Source organism: Capricornis sumatraensis, chromosome 13 (genome assembly GCF_032405125.1).
Source record: "Capricornis sumatraensis isolate serow.1 chromosome 13, serow.2, whole genome shotgun sequence".
NCBI lineage: Eukaryota > Metazoa > Chordata > Mammalia > Artiodactyla > Bovidae > Capricornis > Capricornis sumatraensis.
Genome location: NC_091081.1, coordinates 44,309,307 through 44,331,855, shown reverse-complemented (window position 1 = coordinate 44,331,855; position 22,549 = coordinate 44,309,307). Strand labels below are relative to the sequence as shown.

Sequence of the window (22,549 nt, the reverse complement as noted above, 5' to 3'; positions counted from 1 at the left end):
TAATTTTGAATATCCCTGGACATAGTTTTAAATAGAAAAAAATTGGCCAATTATTATGACTACATAAAGCTATGTAAGAGAAAATTCAGTTTTATTACACAAAGGAAAAGGTTCACAAATTCATATGCTATTATTATTTCAAAACAGAAAATGTCCAGCTGATATATTCTGATAACTAAAACTTTACTTTGGCCCACTTCCACAAAAATGTAGTCTACCTAAAACTTAACTTATCAGAGGAACACTCCTTTTATTGTTTAGTCCTGGAAAGAAATACAGCTTTGGCAGAAGCAGTCTCAGAGATTTAGCAAGTGAAATCTGATGATTTTTGCATAGACGTTTTAGTACTTATAAAAAATAATTCTAAGTTTGTAACTCTATTTGTATGTATCTTGTCTGTTAGAAGAACTCTTGTTAGCAGCCCCCTTCATGCCCTTTTCCTGTGACCCATGAGTCCAGACAATATGGGTTTCAAAACATAGAATCACACATCATTCAATCTTGATTAATGTCACCTCTCTCTGCCCAATCTCCTTTCTTAAATCTCATAGCCCAAAGTGCCACTGTTGTCTTCCACATCAAGCACAGGGTTAGTTAAATCTTAGTAAGAAATACCATTATCATCAATATTTACTGCAATACCTATTGCACACTTAGTGTACTGTGGCAAATCATCAATAAGTTCAATAGTGACTTTGCTTAAAATCCACCAAATCGGACTGCTGGTACAAACTGACTCACCTGTTCAAATAATCATTATAACGAAATCTCTGACACTGAAACAGAAAAAGGTGCAAAGAGAAATTTTAGTAGCACATATTACTTACGTTCACAAGTGTCCCCTTTCTGCTGAAAGCCTGCTTTGCAGATACATTTTCCAATGGGCACTAACCATTCTCCTTCTGCGCTGCAGTGCATCCTGGGAGAGTTTTCCGCTTCTTCCTCTGCACTGCTCACACATGTCCCTCGGACCTCGACTAAAGAGGAAAATTCTGAACCAGTCACTGTATCTGGAAAGATAGCTAAGTTCTCAATAATGGACCAGCACTTCTTGTAGTACACTTTGACTGAAACCAAAGCTATGCAAGCCCCTACATCCTGAAAGGCAAGATAGAATCCCTTTTTGGACAAAGGTCCAATCTCTCTCACCTCAGTGTTAAGCTTCATCTTTCTTTCACCAAGGTCACCTTGAGTAAAACTTTCATCTGCAGCAATGGTGTCTATTTTGACATAGAGATTTTCTCTTATATTCCTGCCAGTGTCGTAGTCTGTTTCATAATAGTACAAATTAAAGGTTTCCTTGCAAGTTCCCAGGACTCCAGGAAGACTGTTACAATCCCTCAGGGTGAATTTCAATTCTACAAAAATCCTTTGTGCATTGCCTTTCGAAATCCAGTTAGTCCGCAGCCAGTTGTTTTGGTTGGGCTCCATGACCTGGCAAACCTGGTATGTTCGGATTGGGGTATAGTTCTCGTCCAAACCACTAATTTCTTCCCACTGTAAAATTTAGAAAAGGTCATCAGTCATTCATCAAATAATAAAATTAGGGTTTTGCAAGTGCCTGAGGACTCTTCAGTATGGCACAAATGCATATCTTTGAAAGAGTGAGGTGAACTCCTATGGTGACAAACAATGTAACCTTTAGAATGAGTCTCTGTTCAGCTCCATCCTGGTGGCAGAACATCATTTAGGTTGCTTATATTGTTTATGCACACAATAAATCTTTTATTTTGCTTAGTATCTGTTTGCTGATGTATTAGTGTTGGTTTTTATGCGTTTGCTTATGCCAATGTCTCCACTGAGCTTATGATTTTTATAGACTAAAGCACATAACGAAATGACTTAAATTACCATTTAATGCATATACATACAGCTACATGGCGGAATTTTTGATCATTCTGTTGACATTTTAAGTGTTGATGTTATATTTAAATTAAGAGAGTACCTAAAAACACAGGGAAGAAAATGCCAAGAGTACTCTGAAATGCAAGAGCATTTCACAACATGTTGATATTCATAATGGGGAATCTTTCTTTGCAAAATGAGATATAAAAGAGTAATGTTTTATAGAGCTGTTTATTTACTGCAGTGTTGTATATAATATTGTCCATAATGCCACATAACTATAAATAGTTATAAAAGTATGATTTAACGGACAATAAAATGTCCATGGCAAGCCAGCATGTTGAATCACATTTAGGTAATAAGCCTTCTGACAGGAAAAATATCAGATGTTTAAAAATACCCATTCATATGCTGATATAATATATACTACAGCGAACTCATTTATTTTCACAAAAAAGGAAAATAATAAGCTCAGCCGAATTTGCAAGAATTTAAAGCTTATTAAACCTTGCTAAATATTATTTTTATTGCTCATTGGTTAATAAATTCATTTCACCTAAAAGCCGAATCAATTGTTGTTTATGTCCTTTCTTACCATTATTACAAAATTTTCAACTTTGTATTTATGATACTTTAATAGTGAAATTGTCACCTACTTGTATTCATTTCCCTAATAGGAAATGCCAAATATAAAATCCTATTAGTCTTCTAATCCAAAGTCACATAGCATGCAATATTTAAACTACTGCTTCAAGAAAAGCAAATGGGAAAAAAAATAAGCATGTGGTAATGAGTTTTATTTATAAAACTCGATCAGAAACATCAATTTCCCTAAATATTCTGTAAAATACTAATATCTACTTTTAAAAGTAGCTCTGAGAAAACTAACAAGACAAAGTAGCAATATCCTGAAATTCAGAAATTTCTTGTGATGACATATATTTGCTACAATTTTATTATACACCCTATCAAAGATCCTCAAATGTAGCAAACAGCCCATTATCATGTTCAGCTTTTTACTCAACACAACTTAAGTTTGTGACTAGTTAATGCAGTGCATAGTTTTCCATTTTAGTTAGCTGCTTATAATCTTCTTGAATGGCTCTCAGCCAAATATAACCAAATTCATCCATTTGGATGAGCAGAATTTTAGTCTCTTAATTAGGTTGAAATTATTAAAAGAACTGAAACTAGTAATAGCATCTAACAAAAAGTGAAAAGCTCCAAGGATAAATGTGCTCTTTTTAACAATTCCCTAGTTAGAAGCAGCCAAGGCTAATTATTAGAAAGGAATACAACTGAAGAACTCTTTTTTCTAGTTCTAAGAACAATTATATTATTTTGTTCAATGTATGAAAAATCAATTTTACTACCAATGAAACTCAGTTAACTTTAATGCTTAATTAAAAATTTACTCCTGAAGGGAAACTTTAAGATGGATTGATACAAAATTAATGCATTTAATGCAACTTTTGGTTTATTATCTTACTTTCTAAGAGACTGCAGTGATTTCTACACTGGGAAAGAAGTCTTAGTTTGGCTAGTGTGCTTTTATAGTACGCTCACAAAATTATTTCTAGACACTTATATCTTAATAACATTTTATTTCCAGTTAGATATTTAGCCACTTGTAAGCCAACCCATTTCATACATGGGATAAACTGTCAATCATCATTGTCTAATATTATCTGCTGATTCATAAGATATGTAGGGTAAAGTTCACTCAAGATATTTTGCACTGATAAAATGTCCATTTCAGTCCAAGATAAAACAGAAAGTCATGGTTTATCATTTTATGGATTGCATGGATGAAATATTAGAAACATATATCAGTTTACTTCTCCTTACGAGATAAAAACCATCCTCTATCTCTATTTGTTTTAACTGATGAAGGGTGGAAAATGGGCCACATCTATCATTGGTAAGAAAGGAGCTCAATTCTTTTGTGAATGCCTTCCTATAATGCATATTATTTTACTCACAGAAACCATTCAACTTTCAAGGTTAAGTATGACATTCATGCTTCAAACTCAGCCTACTTTTTATATTTAATCTGTAAAATACTTGTCATTTTTTTCATAGCTCTTTCTGACCAATACAGATAACTGCAATATGATCTTAAGCATCTCAAATATTCATTTTAAAAACCTAATCTACTTTAAACAGATTTGCATTGTTCACATTTTACGTTTTTAAACTAACTTCCAGCTTATGACATGTTCATTTCATGATGTTCTTAAACTCAAAAATCTCTTTCAGACTTACATTCTTTGCAAACTTTTTATATCCTCACTTATACTTAATGCTCTTTGACTCCAAACTTTTCGTTGTACCAAAGATTAACTTAAGTAACAATGGGGATTACAATTCCCTTTCTTGGAGCCTTTTTACTTAGTAAGGGATGAAGTATGTACCCTCTTTCACAATTAAAATAATACCCAAAGACATTGACATTGAACTAAATTTAAGTAAGTAATGTATCTTTCTGGATAAACAACACTTAACAGTCAGAATTTTTTTAGAATCTACTTATATTTTCATAAACTTTTATTGGACAGCTTTCACTTATTTACTGTAACAGATTTTTACTCTGATATGTGCTTGCTCTGCCATCACTTCTGATTAATAAGAACAGGTAGCACATAGTACAAATTTTGGAGAATCCAAATCATATTTCATAGCAAATTTTATGTTAAAATGTTGAGCATATTATACTTTTAGTTATCCTTTCATGTATATTTTGAATAATGCTTAAACGTTTTTCAAAAGAGGAAAACAGATTACCTACTGTTTTTAAAGACCTACATACACACAACCTACCTGGTGATTATACTAAAGAAGTATAAAGTAACTAAAGAGGTTTGAGTTCATGAAAAGCATATTCTCTGTAATTAGTTAACATTTATAGCCTGAAAACTGACATATGGTCCCACTTACAGAAGAACTCCAAAGATAATCATTAAAGAGATTTTTTTTAATCTATTTTTCAGAGTTCTAAGTATACCATCTCTACTCCAAGAATTCAATGTCTCATTATAAACCCAACAAAATATTGAACAAGATATGTGAAATCAAAACAATTTATTTAAATGTGAAGAATCTGAATAACTCCATCGGGGAAGGGAAAGAGGGTTTTATTTCTTACTTTAAAAAATAGAGGTTGGTATTTTATGAGGAGAAGAACTTACCCCATTGGGTGGAGAGGAAATCCATTCCAACTCTGTTTGTTGTGCTTTAGAATCCAGCAGTAGTACTGAAAAAGAAAGTTGCACTTCTAAATGTTAGATGAAAAGTGAAAATATGTTTGTAAAAGTTATTAAAGTCAATTTAATTTTTAAAACAATTATCACTTTATGATTTAAAATGTATAAACATTTATTTATATTAGTGAATAGTGAAATATAGATCCACCTGACAAAAATATTCCACTTTCTTAAGGGAAGAAAGATATTGAAAAACCAACTTACATTTTTAATTGAAATATTAAAATTAATTAAAAACTCAAAAGTATGAAAGCAAAGGTAAAAAAGTGATATGTGATGCATACTGAGTCTGTAGTAATTGTATATTATAAAGAATTTTGTAAACTACTGAGTGCTCTAAACTTTGTCAAATAAAATAGCATTAACATAATAAAGCATAATTCCATATTACTCCTCAGTCACTGACTTGTACTATTCTTCAAAAACTATTTCCCAGTGCCTTTTGAGAATTGGAGTTTATTTTTTTAACTTTCCACACACAATATCTTCTCTTAAGCCATAATGAATATAATTAAAAATCATATTAAGCAGTGTTATTATGAGAAAAGTAAATTGCCTATCACAAGATACATTTCTGGGTTATTCAAACATCTGTTTTTAATATTTCTACTTTTTAAATTTACAAATATTTCAAAGCATTAGCTAATTCTCAAAATGGGATATTCAAACTTTGACTTGACTTTTAAAAACCGTTGTATTCTGCTTTTACACTACCATAAAGTATAATGCAATTAATATTTATATAAATGTAATAAATGCTCCGGATGCATTTACAATATAATACAAGATAATGCATTCAAATGGCACGCACTAATATATACCATGCTTCCAATTTGATATGTTTTACTGCTTTTTAGGACAATTAATCTCCTAAAGCATTCACTCTGATCAAACTAGTTTCAGAGTTACGAGTTTGTATTCTTCAAATATATTTCCATGATTCCATAGCATTTTAACAAATGAATCAATCTGTCCAGAAATAAAGGTGAATATATTTTCAGGCATGTAAAATGCTTGCCATCAATCTCAACAAGATGTTAAAATTTGAACTTAAATGAAATACATGCTTAGATAAACTTTTCAATAACTATTAATAGAGTAAAACACTGTGGTGTTAAAGGTAATGAAAATTTTTTACTCTAAGAAAAGAGAGAAGCAGTTGATAATGTGTTCGACTCCTTCACACTAGTCAAGGTTATTCCCTATAACTGAAAATAGATATACAAACACTTTTTTCTCAAAATGTTTTATACTTAAGACTCTCAGGGAGACCATGATAGCACGCACCCTTTCAAATAATAATAATAATAATTTTTAAAGCCACACTTAAAATACTAAGTTGTACTTCGAACTAGGAACATCAATAAATGTTTGGACTACTGAATTTATAGGAAATGATTTTTAAAGTTTGTTTTTGTCCTCAACATGCACAAACAATGTGGGTTCTATGTACTTTTCTTTAGAGATTATTTTATTATTATTATTATTTTCGTCTTTCGTAGTGACAAGTGAATTTTAAACCCAGGAGACTTTCTTGGGTCATTTTTGAAGGTGAAATAAGCACCGTGATGATTTACTGCTTTTCCGTTACCCCTCGGCACAGCCTGGGGTGAGAGCCAGGGACCCAGGTGGGGCAGTGATGGCAAACAAGTTAAGAGAGAAACAAATGAGCAAATAAAAACAAAAGAGAAACCGGCCCCTGAGCATTTAACTAGCTCGTAAAGATTCAGCTAGTCTGCCTTCCGCTGTGTGCTCTCTCAACCAGCCAGTAACTGTGAGCTTTTGCCTTCCCGCTCTGAGCACCAGCCCCTCTTCCCGCCCGCGGAGGCGTAGCCTGGCGGTCAATCGGAAACGCGGAGTGCGGTCCGCGGTTCCGGGACTCTGAGCCCTCGCCGCGCGGGCTGGGGTGGGGGATGCGGGGGGTGTGGGTGAGGAGCGAGATGCCGGGCGCGCCGGTGGAGCCGGCACCCGGCCGTGCGGGCAACGAGAGCCGGGGCGGGGCAGTCGGCGGGGCGGGGCGGGGGCTGCCAGACGGGCGCGCCTGCAGCGCGGAGCATCCATTACGCCTCCGCCAGACCTGGGCACTCCAGGGAACCGGTGGCGCCCTAACTCCAGAGGGAGCCGGGAGGAGAAGAGAGGCTATCGGGAAGCGTCTTCTCAGAGGGGGCCGCGGCAGCGGCATTAAAGGAGAGGAAATACAACGGCTGCACTTCGCCTCCAAGCGTTAGACTGACTTATATGCGCGCTCCCAGTAGCGAGAACCGACCTCCCCGAGAGAACATGTGCGGGAAAAGTGGGGAAAGGAGGGCCCTCATCTTTCTCTAATCATTCCCATCCGCTCCAGAGAGCTAGGCACCTGCTCCAGGCGCTCCCTGGCGCTCACCCCTGGGTGCCCCGGCGTCGCCTCAGGGCTCGCTCGCTCCCCAAACGGCAGCCCTTGACCGCCGCGACTCGCCAAGTGAGTCGCCACCGAGAAGCGGAGCGTATTCGCCACCCCCGCCCACCTTTTAAACAGCTCACTTCTGCACGTAAAGAATTCGGCCTCCTAGAATCAGAATCCTCTCCACGTATTTCGCAGCCAGAAGAGAAACGCGGGCGAGCAAGCCATTCTGACTGCAGGAACCTCTCCCCCTAGTGATGCAGTTATTTATAGCTCAAACTCCAGCCCGGGTCTGCGCTAGCTCGCGCGCGGGGTTTCGCCCCGGCGGTGCAAACTTTTCCTCGGGTCCCGAGATTCCGAAGCAATCAATATAAGTTTGCAGGATTCAATGCCCCTATTCTCTGATGTCACGCGAGTAGAAATGTGGGTTTTGGTGTGTATGGATGTGTGTTTCTAGCAGATGTGTGTTCATCTGCAAGAAGGAAACCGACAGCTGGAAGTTAAGGTTTGCTCTGAATGGGTTCAGCATCAACACAGGTTCCAGATGTGGAAACTGGGGTCAGAAGGTCAGGCTGGATCAAAGAGTAGGTCATGGCGTTTGGTTGCGGGGGTGGGGGGAGAGGTTTCAGTGACCGAAGAAGGCCCCATGAAGAGAATCATAAAAAGCACTAAGTCAGGAAGTTTTCAGACATAGATGAAGCGAGTACCGATGCGTATCAACTCCCGACCCAGACCTATATCTGGTAACAGATTTCTCCATCCTCCACACTTTAGGGACAAGTAATTATTAGTATTCTGCTTTTCAATATCGGGAAATCAGCTTTAGACATACAGCCTGCACGATACGGAGGGGGGTGGGTAGATTGTGACACTGCTCAGAAGACGTTTCCATTGACAGGATTTATTTTTCCCCAGCTCCAACTACAGGCACCGAAAGGTATTTTTACCTTCTGTCAATGGTTCAAAGGAGAAGACGAAAGGAAAAGGCCATATACAGGAGTATCTAGCTGCCCCAAAGAAGCTTGCTCTCGTGAACCAGAATTAGCCCCCAGGGTCCATGTCTTTCGCAAGGTTCGATCACTCGTTTTCCTTAACTGCAGAACTGTGGGGGCAGAGGTTTGAGGACTTCTGGTCGCCCAAGCGGCATCTTTTTATCAACTGCACAGTCCAAGCCCTCCTTTTATCCCCCTCCCCTTGCCCCCTACTCCCACCGCCCGCCCCTGGCCGGGCCGAGCCCGCTGGGCTGCCACTATCCCCGCGGCCGCCGGGACCTGCGCTGCGCGCGCTGAATGGAGATGTCTCAGGCCGGCGGGGCGCGGGAAGCGCGCCGTCCGCTGCTTCACCTCCGCGGCGTTATTGTTCCGCGCCGGCGTCCGAGCGCCAACCGCAGGCCCCCGCCTGCTCCTCCGACGCAGTGAGCACTTCATTAGTAACCCGAGCGTTCAGAGCTCACACAAGTCACGGCCCCTCAGGGAAGGCTCCAGCCGTTCGTCGGCGGGCTGGCCAGGGTTCTAGAAGCTGCACTCCCCGGTCTCGGACCAACTCTGGCCACAGCTTAATCCCAATGAGACGAACGGCGAGAGGAGGAAAAGCAGAGGGCTAGAGGAAGAGATCTGACCTGCCCCGGCTCCGGGAGAACGAGCTCGTCGGCGGTTCCCACACCCCCGAGCCCCCACCCCCCCCCCTCCGCCTTCCTTTGATGCTCACGCCCTCTGGACAGTCTGCGCCAGAAATCCCACTCTCGTCGGGCTAACGGCCCTGGGCGCGGGGCTGCAGGCGGCTCAGAGAGCCCCGCTAGCCACCGGCCAGCCTGGAGCGGCCGGAGCGGTGAGGGGGCGGGGAGCCGGCGGGGGAGGGTCGCCGGGCGCCGGAGGCGCGGCCGGCAGCCCCGCGGACCAGCCGGCTCTTGCAGGTAGACAGCTAAATAAATAAGTCAGAACAAACTTTGCTTTCCCATCACCTTACCTTCCTTTGCAGCCTGCGCTTCTCCGGTGTGTGCAAAGTGGAGCAGCCAGATGTAGCATAAAATAATCCATGAAGGGTGCCGAGTTTGAAAAACCATGGTGCATGAGCAGGTTTTATCTTAGGTTTCAGTTGAGCCGTAGCTTTTTAAATGCTGTTTGCTCCGAAGTATATGGGCTTTTTATTTTTTATTGCGCCCCACGCATTGATTCCCCTTCTCGATCTCCGGCTGGCTGCTCCACGTTTAGCTTTTAAAAAATTTTCCCCCCTCCTTTCGTTCACACTGTGTTTGCTGCCTGCAAGTCTCCGACTGCAGACCGGCCGCTTGCTCCACACTCCAATAATATCAATTAGGGGGGAGGGGGCGGGGCTCCGAGCCGAGAGCCTCCGCCACTCGGGTTGAGTGGCAGGCGTAGCCGGCCTCCCAGGCGGCGATTCCCAGGGCTTAGGGGCGGGTCCCAGCGAAACGGCCGCCCCAACCTTGGGGGTTGGGTTAGGGGCGCGGGCCAATCGGCGGCAAGCGGAGTCAGGTTGCGGATACAGAATTCCCTCCAGGTTCTGAGCTCTCGGCTGGCTCTGGATGCTCCGAGGAGGACGTGGATGGCAGCCGAGGTGCGTGCTGCTGTGGGCGCTTGGCTTTTAGCAATCGCAGCTTTCGCGGAGCAAAATCAATCCTAAAATAACCCTCCTAATTTACAGTCGCGTTTATACTAGTGCTCCTCGCGCTTGTTTAGAAACCAGAGCGATGCAAGCTCTCTCAGCTACCAAGCACGGAGCCGGGACAGTGAAATGAGCTGTGCCTTTAAGTAAAGTGGCTTTCACTTTGTTGTTACTCACAACCTCCGCGGGTTGGGTAACTTTGTTCTTTTTCTTTCTTGAAGGGTTACTATTCTTTTCTGTTACTCCAAAGACAGTTAGCTTTAGGCACCACCCAGCACAATCTCTGGTAGAATAGAAGTACTCAAATGTATTATATTCAAACAATGTTTCCAAGAGTTTGCAACTAGCTCTGGCAAGAGAGCCAGAGGAAAGGGGAGTGGAGAAAGGAAGTCTTTTGTTTTATGTGGCCCCCTCACCCCCGCCCTATCGTTTACCGATAGTTGGTAGGACTAAATAGAACACTGCAAGAGAAACTTCTGAAGGTTCCGAAACGTTTTTCTTACATGCGTATCATTTTCCGAGATTTTCCTGGAACCCCCCCACACTTTGATCGTTTTCCATTTCGCTGCATAAATTACATTTAATTTTAAAGAATGTTACCATGCATCCAATTAATTTAAATTAAGAGCAAGACCTCTTTCGCACATATTGAGTACTTTTGAATAATTAGTCAATAATTACCTTTCAAAGGCAAACTAAGAATAAAAAGTGTCACCAACATCGCCGGTTGATTTCGTCTAACTGAAATATTGAGGACGACTGCCTAGAATCCCATTCCCGTTAGGTAGTTTCAGACACTTTGCAATTCAAAAGATGAGTAATACAATAAGATGAAGAACTTAAAAACCTTAATTGCCAAATCATCAAATCCGAAGGTCAAGCCTAGTAACTTGATCACATATCTAAGAGGAGCTTCATTTTCTTCCTGTCCTATATATATATATATCCTCCCTTAAAAAAAAAAAAAAATTCTGTCATTCATGATTTACCTGTATTTAAGAGAGGCAAAAAGTTTGACCTCGTCTAAGATTCCAAACTTTTCCTATCTTTTTTATCTGGATATGTAAAGTAAATTGAATTGTTTGGTATTTATAGCAAAGACTTTTCAGAGATGACAGATCCCTAGATTTTAAAATTGTATTTTATGAAAAATTGTCTCCTGAAGTTTTTACTTGCCTAGTACAATTACGAAGAAAAGAGAAATGAGATTTCCTCCTCCTCTAACCTATCTTTGGGTCTCTAGTTTATTTCTTAAATATTACTTGTTCCTAGCCATTACCCCTATTAAACATTTAAAAAATTATAACTAAAAGCATCTTTAGTGCCCTTTAGAAGATGCATGGAAAATGTAAACCGCTTAATAGAATAATCTTGAAACTAGACAAAAAGATGTAGAGTGCACTTGTTACAGAGATTAAGCACTGTTTACACAAACGGGTGCTTTAAGGAGTAAAAATTGTAAGGTAAAACACTAGAACTAAGAATGTAGATCCCCACACATAGGCAATAAAACTGTTAATCTCACATACTCACAGATATTAAACCACTTCTAATAGTTAAAATAATTCTCCAGAATTTCAACACTTTCCCCAGGGTCTCATCCCCACTTCTTAGAATGACACCAAGGTAGCCTTTAAAGTTTAAAATATTCCTTTCATCTATTGAATGACTAATACTCAGTGATGTGAATACAAATACCTTTCCATTAGACCAGGAAACCAAAGAAGTAACATCCTTCACTCTGATGAGTGTAGGTGGTATAAGGAATCTCCTTATTGTGTCCCTTCTCTCTATCAGACATAGAGGCATGTTCAGCCTTGCTTTTATTTTTAGAGACAAGAGACTTCGCGTTAAATGCACACGTGCCAGACTACTGACAGTTTTGCTTGCAGAGTTGCACAATGATACTCCTTTTTAGGTTTACCAACCTTCTTTCTTTTGTATCTAGGTACAGTGATGAAAAAGTCATGGAATTTAACGTAAAGTAAGTGACTTAGTCAAGGAAAGGATGATTGTTATACTGTTTTATACAGGATATATTTTAATATATAGAAACAATATATAAATTAGCAATAGACTCTGACTAACAGCAAAGTCTATAAACCTCTTTGTACATGAAGCCATTGAAATAAAAAAATAATCAGTTCACAAAACTTATTTTAAAATAACAAAATAGTTAATTCCTTTATATCACTTTTAAAATGGTTTATTTTAGCATCTTATCTATTTGTGCATATTATTGCTAAGGCAAATTTTAGAGAAGCACATGTATGTATGTTTATAAAATGTATTAGAAATCATTTTCCTGAACAATACCAAATGGCATATATATAACCAACACATGTGAGCCAAAGCAGAAATTCTAGAAAAATTGTTTTTTATATATTTGTTGGGAAATGCAGCTAATAGAATACCCTGCTTATATTTAGATAACTTTGGAAAAAAGAGACTAAAACTTTAATATTACATTTATAAACCCTCTTTTGAAACATCTAAACTGTATAGCAGAAAGATGACAAATGCCTGTTTTCAGATACAAAGAAAATATGCCCAATATTTATGCACTGTTATTATCTGATTACTGATAATTACATGTAACTGTACATATATGAAAATAAATGTACAAATTCAGGAAACATTCCAAATGAGGGTACAGCTATTATCTTCATTTAACTTGCTTCAACACTAATATTTACCTCACTGTTTATTTCTGGGAGATATTTTCCAATTTTAAGAGAGGAATAGTCACTTAGGAGTAAATTCTAATGACTTCAGGGAATAAGTTCCATAAATTTTCAAATAAAAGCCTTTGTGTATGTATGTGTGTGTGTGTGTGTAGTAAACAGGCCTTCAGAGGGGAAAGGAAAAACCTGAGACTTTAGTTACAAATCCAAGGCTGCCAAACTAGTTAACAGTGACAACAAAATCAAAGGGCTGTTTCTGAACCTACTAGTTTTGCACTTACTGTCTAAATGCATTCACAGCTGGTAAATGTGGAAATGCAAGTTCATCACAGAAAAGGGGTAATTTAAACTGAATTAGAAAAGGTCCTGTACAGAAGAAACTGATTATAAATAGAAAAAAAAGAAAGAATTATGTCTCAGTTAATAGATATTACAGAAAATTGGGTTCTCTATTTGTGATTTCAGTCTAAATGTAAACAATCTTTCCACTGTGCAGGAAAATCACTTACATGTTTACGTTAGCATGATTTATGTAGTATATATAAAATATTTACTTGTAGTCCAGTGTAAAAAATGTACATAGGCTAAGCTCATAAATAGCAGTGATTTTACTTATTCTTCAGATTTTCAGATTTATCTAGTAGTATAAGAAGTCAGAGGTCAGAAATCAGAAGTCAAGGCTATATTTTGTACCTTTATAAAAGTTCATTCACTTTTGCATGGTTGGATAAATTGGTAACACTTAGAAGATTAAAATTATAATTCTTTAACTGCAATTACTGAGTTAATTCAAGAGAGCTTAACAAATAAAAATATGGTTTATCAGAATTATAAGTCCAATTAAATATTGCTGAGGTGTCACTCTGAAATTTTCTGATAACTTAAAATATTCAAAAGTGTTAAATAAAATAACTTTAATTATTTGATTATTATTAAAAGAATTAGTAAACATAGCAGAGAATTGTGACATATTAGATTCAAATTCACTTAACACATGCCCATTTGTGCTTAAGAATTTTTTTTCCAAATTTGGTTTTGCTGGAGGAGGCTCGTCCATTACTTATAGTTCTCTATTCCATAAATCACCAGCACTGAGAGGAAGAACTAGCTTAAATTATGTAAATTACTTCTACATGCTTACATGGTTTTTCATCTTGCAACTTTTTAGCTCTTCAAACCCAGTGGATTTTCAGATGTCAAGGAGATCTGTGGTAATTCAGTGACCACCAGGGGGCATCAGGATCTCTGGGTGTCCTGAATAACCAAGCCTGCACTGAATAAGGATGAGGTAATTATAAAATTATTTACATATATAATTATGTATATGTGTATATATGTGTGTGTGTGTATAACTTTATATATGTGTATATATATAATAAATACATACTTGTTCCTTTGACACTTTTGTTTCTTATACTCTGTACCTATACCAGTGTACTAAAGGGCTTGTAAAATTTTGTGAGATGTTATATAACCTATTTCAAACTGTTCAGGCCATATTTAACTGAATAGATTCTGAAGGCACCTTCAGTTCAGTTCAGTTCAGTCGCTCAGTTGTGTCCGACTCTTTGCGACCCCATGAATTGCAGCACGCCAGGCCTCCCTGTCCATCACTAACTCCCGGAGTTCACTCAGATTCATGTCCATCGAGTCAGTGATGCCATCCAGCCATCTTACCCTCTGTCGTCCCCTTCTCCTCCTGCCCCCAATCCCTCCCAGCACCTTAGAAGGTGAATTATATTGCAGAAAAGCTCTCTCCGATTCTTTTAAACCAAACATCTGAGGAACTCTCAGTCTCCAGATACACCTCAGATACTCTCTTGCTTTCTACCCACTTTACTCCTAAAGTCTTTCACCCTCAAAACATGGCCAGGCTGGGATTGAGTGTTCCCTTGGACTTGATAGAACTGCTTTTAAGGATCCTGTGATATTTCCAGGACTCTCTTGCTTGAGGAACATTTTATAGGCCACTTCTACCCATGGTCTTCTGCCATGGTTAATACTGAAAATGAAATTTTGTCAAAATTTGCCTGTATGATCTCAAGGAGATCTAAGAAGAGGTCTGAACTATAGTAATATTATGCATCAAAGTAATTTAGAAATAGTATTTCTATGTTACAGGGAAAAGAATTTAGAAATAGTGTGCCCTAGCTGTAAAATTATAAAGCTGTGGGTACTTTTCCCACTAAGTGTGCTCCCCTGCTAGTTCAGACAGTAAAGACTTCTCCTGTAATGCTAAGAGAACTGGGTTCAATCCCTGGATCGAGAAGATCCCCTGGAGAAGGAAATAGCAACCCACTCCAGTGTTCTTGCCTGGAGAATTGCATGGAGAGGAGCCTAGTGGGCAAAAAGTCAGATACGACTGAGCGACTAACACTTTCAAGTGTGGAATTCTGTACACTGCCAAAGGTGTTGCCTTCTGCTGCTGCTGCTAAGTCACTTCAGTCGTGTCTGACTCTGTGTGACCCCATAGATGGCAGCCCACCAGGCTCCCCTGTCCCTGGGATTCTCCAGGCAAGAACATTGCAGTGGGCTGCCATTTCCTTCTCCAATGCATGAAAGTGAAAAGTGAAAGTGAAGTCGCTCAGTCATGTCAGACTCTTAGCAACCCCATGGGCCACAGCCCACCAGGCTCCTCCACCCCTGAGATTTTCCAGGCAAGAGTGCTGGAGTGGAGTGCCATCACCTTCTCTGGTTGCCTTCTACTACTGCTTAACTAGGCCCACAGTGTATTCTATGTGGAGAAAGTGGGCAAATTTCTAAGAGGAAAAGTGTCTTAAGTCCCTAATGCAGTCCCATTTGAATTTCAACAATATTAGCAGCTCTAAAATATTAGAAAAGCTCTGACTGAGAAGTAAATACACCTAAATACCTCAAAGAAGTCCTCATTGAGAGGGGAATGAAAATTCTGGGCTTAAAATTTGCTGGGTGAACCCACATGCCTGAGGCTCAGAAGCTCTCTGAACCTAGCCACCCAGGTATGATGTTTGTCCTAATTATCTAAGTGTGGACTAAAAGAGACATACCATTAGAGCTCAAATGTTGAGTGCAGAGCAAGGTTTCACTGCAGTAATTCTGTGTAAAGCTAGATTTCAAATGTTATACAGTGTGGCAGTAAGGAAAATGAAGACACTAGTGGACTGAACAAATGAATCATTGGGAAGAAATATGATCCCTTTGAACTGACTGTACTTCTAGAAGTTCTTAGACAATTGTGGAGAAAAGAAAATCTCAAGAAGGAGATGCTAGATTTCCCTTTCAGTTGAACTGAGCAAATTAAAATAGACAAGTGACTATATACTTTTCCTTGATGATGTGGATCAAATAGATTACAGATTCACAATCTAAAATGCATAATATTTCAGTAAAAGAATATTGACAGAGACCTTGATTAAAATAGTATTTTTAGGTATTAAATATTTAGAAAGGCCACAGGGGTCATCTTCAGATGAATAAAGCATAGCCCAATACTCTCAAGACCTAATACCATCAGGATTCCTTTGTGATTCATGTTTCCTTTTAGAAACAGAAAGATCATATGTTTAGAGATATAGGTAACTAGCCAATTTTACTCAGTGTTGATTTCAGCCATGAGAACAATGATGATGTCTACATAGTCACACTTTTAACCATAAATTGCAAAGTGATCCAATGCCACAATAAGGATCATCATCTGGCTTGTCCAAAGGTCTTTTCTTCTCCCCTTTCTGCACTCAGATCAGATTAAAAAAAAATGAACATTCATACTCCATCTCAAGATTCTGTGAGTATATTCTTATCATTGTTTGGTTATATAGATGCATTTGCTTTAGCTAAAGCTACAAAGTTAAGCTGACACACTCTCTGGTTGATTTTAGATTGATGAAACAACTGAGGTCAATCTCAGTTTAATTAAGTATTTTAATATCTGATAGTCACTCTCTTGGCAGTCTTTTATGCAACAAGCTCTGGTGGCAAACTGTGTAAAACTAAAGATGTAAAAAACATGACAGAAATTTGCCTCATTTAAGGATAGATGATAATCAGAAAAGGCAAAACCATCTTTATCTACCTCACAAGTACAGGGAAAGGAAATTTACCCTGCATTCCGATAAAGAAGGACAAGACCCCTTATGAGAGTTCTTTCAAATCTCAACATGGATTTAATGTTTCTATACAATCACATCTGTCTTTATTTTAACAATTTATCATATATTTACATGGTAACTTTGAGTTAAATTTTGAGGAACAATCACCTTCTAAGTTTGAATAAAGGTATACTATAATAAGTACAATATGGGAAACTGTCCATTAGAGCATCACGTTTTAAATGGTAGTTATATGCTGGAGAAGGCAATGGCACCCTACTCCAGTACTCTTGCCTGGAAAATCCTATGGATGGAGGAGCCTGGTAGGCTGCAGTCCATGGGGTCGCTATGAGTCGGATACAACTGAGCGACTTCACTTTCACTCTTCACTTTTATGCATTGGAGAAGGAAATGGCAACCCACTCCAGTATTCTTGCCTGGAGAATCCCAGGGACAGGGAAGCCTGATGGGCTGCCGTCTATGGGGTCTCACAGAGTCGGACATGACTGAAGTGACTTAGCATAGCATAGCGTATCCTTTTTAGAGCATAACAGCTGTGATTCAATCGATTACACTTGTTCCCAAGGCTACACAACAGGATGGTGAAAGATACTGAATGAAAAAGGTGGGGGAGCAGTCACAAATTTAGGACGAATATTATAGTTCTATGTATTCAAGTATCTCAAAATATAATATTTTAAAAATTTGCTCTATAGTCACCCCTTTGATTCATAGTATTTGCCCTGTTTTTATTTTCTATCTGTTTATCTTTTCTCTCTTCAGCTCTAATTAATCTGCTACTTATTCCATCCAATAGAATTCTAATTTCCATGGCTTGTTTTTTTTTAGTTTTAGAAATTGTTTTTTATCTTGTTTTGTTTTTCTAATTTCTGGTTATTTTTTCACAGTATCTTATTTATTTAGGGTTACAGTATGAATCTTTTATGTCTTTAACCAATTTACAGGGATTTCTTTTATCAGTTATAGTGTTATTAAATTGTCTATTTCATGTAGGTCTTGATGTAATCCACCCATTTGTAGTATTTGCTGACTGTTGTTCATGGTGAGATCAGGGCATATTTTGGTGATGGTGGATCCTTGCTAGCTTTGGGGTTTTGAGATATATACACACTTATATATATACATACACACACATACATATACAAATATGTGTATATTTGTATATATACACATATTGTATACTTGTATATACAAATATATACTTGTATATACAAATATATATATGTTCTTTTGGTCATGTTAAGGACATATTTACCTGGTGTCAATTTTGTTAAATGTGATTTTGGTTTTTAATCACAAAAGAATATTGATTTTTCACAAACACATTTTCAGGCCCTGTGGAGATGAACATGTGGTGTTTTTTTAGATATCATTTCCTTAATGTTACTCCTGACTCAAACTTCACTTATCACCCTAGTTACAACAAAATGTCCCCCTTCCCCAGCCTCCACCCCTTCCTCTAGTTTGCTATACCCTTTGCACTTGTAATCAGACACTGGCTGGCTGAATCCCAGGCTGTCTTATTTGGACTGCTATAACAAGTACCATAGCCTCAATGGCGTATAAACAACAGAAATTCGCTTCTCAGTTTTAGATGCTGAGAAGTCAAGATCAAGGTACATGCAGACTTGGTGTCTGATGAGGGCCTACTTTCTGATTAATAGATAGTCATCTATTTGCTGTGTTCTCACACATCAGAAGGGGCAAGGGGGCTCTCTTAGGCCTCTTTTACAAGGGCACTCGTTCATAAGGGCTCTGCCTTCATGACCTAATCACTGCCCAAAAGTCCCACCTCTTAAGAACATCACCTTAGAGGTTATGATTTCAACATATGAATTTGGGGAGGACAAATAGTCGGTCCCTGTGCATATGCACGCTCACTCAGTTGTTTCCAACTCTTTGAGACCACATGGACTGCAATCCTCCAGGCTCTTCTGTCCATGGTACTTTCCAGGCAGGAATACTGGAGTGGGTTGCCATTTCCTCTTCCAATTGATCTTACCCAACCAGGGATCCAACCCAAGTTTCCTGTGCCTCCTGCATTGGCAGGCAGATTCTTTCCTTCTGTGCCATCTGGGATTCCCTCAGAGATGTCTTTTTCTTCCTCATCCAGAGCCCAGACTATAAAGTTTCCTTAATGATTAGAATGTTTTCTAGTCCAGGGGTCCTCAGTCTCTGGGATCTAATATCTGATTGTATTGCTGATCCTGCTCACAGCATCAGTTTCCTCTCTGCATCTCATTGTGTGCATTGTTTGCTGAACCCATGGTAGGCAAGGCATGACCTAAGGGGCTGGAAGAAAATGAAAGGAGCCAAAGGAACTGCAGACACATTTATTCTCTCCTGACTGGCACAGCAGCTGTAGCAGCAGACATAACACAACATAATTGCACACAACCCTGACGGGCTTTTCCATGTGAAGCTTATATATACTTACAGAACAAAAGTAGCCTGTGGCCAAGTGGGTACCTCATGACATGCATGTGCAATGCTATAAGTGATCTCAGCTGTTATGTAACCATGTAAAGTCATTGTTTACAGAACATGAGGTGAGAGGGCATGAGAGCATGGGGCAAGAGAGCCTGACTGGTGCCATCTTATTAATTGTCCCACACTGATGATCTGAAGTGGAGCTAATAACAATAGAAATAAAATACACAATGAATATAATGCACTTGAATCATCCCCAAAACAACCCCCCTACCTGTCTGTGGAAAAAGTGTCTTCCATGAAACTGGCCCCTGGTGCCAAAAAGGTTGGGGACTGCTGTATCTAGTCAACCTTCTATTAGGGGCACAATCCACCATCAGACGTGTGTGTGTGTGTGTGTGTGTGTGTGTGTGTGTGTGTGTGTGTGTCTCCACTGCAGATCTCTGCCTCCTCTCCCAGCAAAGGACAACTCATTCAGGCACCTGTCTCAATAGACCAATAAGAGAACCCCTACCCTGGCAGCTGAAATATTGGATGACAACTTGCCCCTGGGTTTCCCGTCCCTCTTCACTCCTAGAGCCTTTCTCTCTCTTTCTTCTGAGCGTGGCCTGGCCATCACATGCCTGGATGTTTGCAGCACAAGGGCATTTGGACTATCTAGTCAACATCTTGTCTGGACCAGGAGCTGTCACATCCCTACCAGCTGTAGTCTCCCTTGCTAACAATGAGAACATATCTAAGCCTCCAGCAAACAGTCATCTTGTACGTGTTTTTTTTTTTTCTTTCTATACATAAAAAATAAATCTGATTCTCTATTTTTTTTCCTTTAAAGTTTCTTTTAAAAATAAATTGTTTAAGAATTATGGGAAGATGGCAGCAGTTGTGGAAGCATAATTTGTGTCTTCCATGATTCCCACATAACACAGGGCCATTAAGATATTAAAACCAAAATCCAGTAACAATATTTTAACAAGAGCAGGTGGCACTAGTGGTAAGGAATCCAATTGCCAATGCAGGAGATGCTTGAGAAAAGGGTTGGATCCCTGGGTTGGGAAGATCCCCTGGAGGAGGGCATAGCAACCCACTCCAGTATCTTGTAATCACAAAATACAAACCGATGGACAATACCCACTAGACCTGCCCAGTATCACCCTAAAAGTGGAGAAAGCAGAAGGAACCAACAGTGTCACCGGCTGAAGGCCAGGCACATTTTCATTAAAGCAGCACAGAGAGCCCAGCCCTACCCCTTTCCAGAAGAGCCCCACGCATGCTCTGTGCAGGCGATATGTAGGGCCCCACACCAGAGCTCAGAGCTTGGGTGGTGAAGGAGTCCAGTAAGGAGCTGCAGTTGAAGGCAGAGGATCTTGGCTAAACTCCACCAGTGAATGAGGCAGACATCTAAAGTAACGCATGAAAGTCTTTATATCCTCCCACTGAACTGTCAGGGTTCCAGTGGGACTGGACTACACAATGGACATCAACAATAAGGAGCAGAATCAAAATTAAGTAGGATGGGAACGGTAAAGACGAACGCCAGGGAAGCTCAAATTCAGGTCTGGAGCCAGGAAAAGCAAAAAAGGCACTGGTGTCTGACACGAAACTTCAGGGGCTCCAAACAACTCAGAAATCAAAGTAAATGAAATTTTTAAGGCAGTAATTCTTCAAAAAGGGAATTTAATGCCAAAAATCCTTGACAAGCAAAATCTCAAACTTTTAAAGATAGAATCATTAACAGTTTGATGCGGAGCCATTCTGGAGCCTAGAGGCAAAAGGAAAAATCAGTAATGCTGATCCTGATCATATGACAGTGTTTCATGAAAATGTTCCAGGCACCCTCCTTGAGAAGTCTACGAAAGAACCCGCTTCAGAAATGAAAATAACTGAAGAGACATTGCTGTAAAGATTAGTGTGAAGATTAAAGGAAGGTTAAAAAAAATAGTATGTAATTGATACAGATTTGGGTCCTTGGACTCTATTTAATCAATTGAAATCTGCTGAGGAATTCAGACAGGGGTTTATTGGGACTCCTGTTGCACCGAGGGAGTGAAAGCAACAAGTTGCTTGCTGTTGAAGTGGGGAGGGTATTGTTTCCTTAAAGAGGTGAGGGTATGGGTGTATCATTGGATGCTGGAGGGGTGGTCTGCCTACCCCCTTGGTGCTGCTGTGTGCAGTGATCATGCACAGTACCCTCCATTGACCCTAGCACTTCAGAAGTGGCAGTAGGTTTGTGGCCTTTTGGTATGCTATTGTTTGTAATTAACCAGACTTTAGGTGCCTGTGGATAATTTTAGTCCTATATATTCTGCTGCTGGAGGAGACTTTTATCCAGGTGCAAGCATTCAGGTAAAGGAGCCCAGATTCCAGCCTATGTCATAATAGCTTTATATTCTGAAAATGTAGATATGATACAAAAAGTTGGGAAAGGGGAGGAGAGAATTGAAATGTGAACTTCTGTTTTCAGAAGTCACAACTAATTCTTATATTTTCCCTAGCTTATCATAGTTTATGATTCTGAGGTATAGTTAACAAACAAACATTATGTTAATTTCAGAGGTATGACATGATTCAACATTTCTGCATATTGTAAAATATCAACATGCAAAAATTATTTATTTTAGTATGTGACAGAAATTCACATCATTAATGTAATTAACAGACAGAGCTTTTTAAATGAGGTAGGTGCCCTGATGTATTCAGAGCAATAAGTCAGGCTGGGGTGAACATCCTCGAAGCAACTGGCATTTCAGGTTGGTCTTGGGTTGCAGGAATAGCTGGTCACATACAGTTGATGATTAACATTTCAGAGATAAGAGATAGTATATAAAGGGCACAGCAGGGTATGCCCATGTTACAGAAGAATAGAAACTTCCAAACATTTGAAGAAATTTAATTGGAATGATCTTGAAAGTAGATATTATGAAGACTAACAACAGCATCAGGTGTGAGTTAGGAAGCAGAAACTCTGAGTTGATCCTTGAGATGAATATAATCCAGGTGGGCACCTGGGCTGCTGCCTGTGGAAAACAAGACGCTGGCCCAGAGGGTCCAACCACGTTTACATGGAATTCTTAACCCATAGGAACTGGGAAAATAAACGGTGGTTGTTATGTTAAGCTGCTGACTTGGGGGCTAATTTATTATGCAATTGTCTGAAACTAATACAGGAAGTTTCACAAACTTTTGTGGGTGTCTAATTTCCAAATTAATTTTCTCCAGCTTAAAATGCCTCTAGTAGTC

At 39.4% G+C, this 22,549-nt stretch overlaps 1 protein-coding gene across 7 annotated transcripts in view; it reads right to left on the bottom strand.

The window, feature by feature from the left end:
• Positions 1 to 9,565, bottom strand: part of EPHA7 (EPH receptor A7) — a 209,428-nt gene extending 199,863 nt beyond the window's left edge. For 6 of the 7 annotated variants that reach the window (XM_068985277.1, XM_068985272.1, XM_068985273.1 and 3 more), the window contains exons 1-3: positions 9,454 to 9,550; positions 5,034 to 5,098; positions 828 to 1,497 (exon numbers count right to left, since the gene is read on the bottom strand). In XM_068985277.1, coding sequence (XP_068841378.1) covers positions 828 to 1,497; positions 5,034 to 5,098; positions 9,454 to 9,550 — 832 coding nt within the window. Of the gene's footprint in view, positions 1 to 827; positions 1,498 to 5,033; positions 5,099 to 9,453 lie in introns of all 7 variants that reach the window. The other variant, XM_068985278.1, reaches the window with a different exon arrangement.
• Positions 9,566 to 22,549: the final 12,984 nt, after the last annotated feature.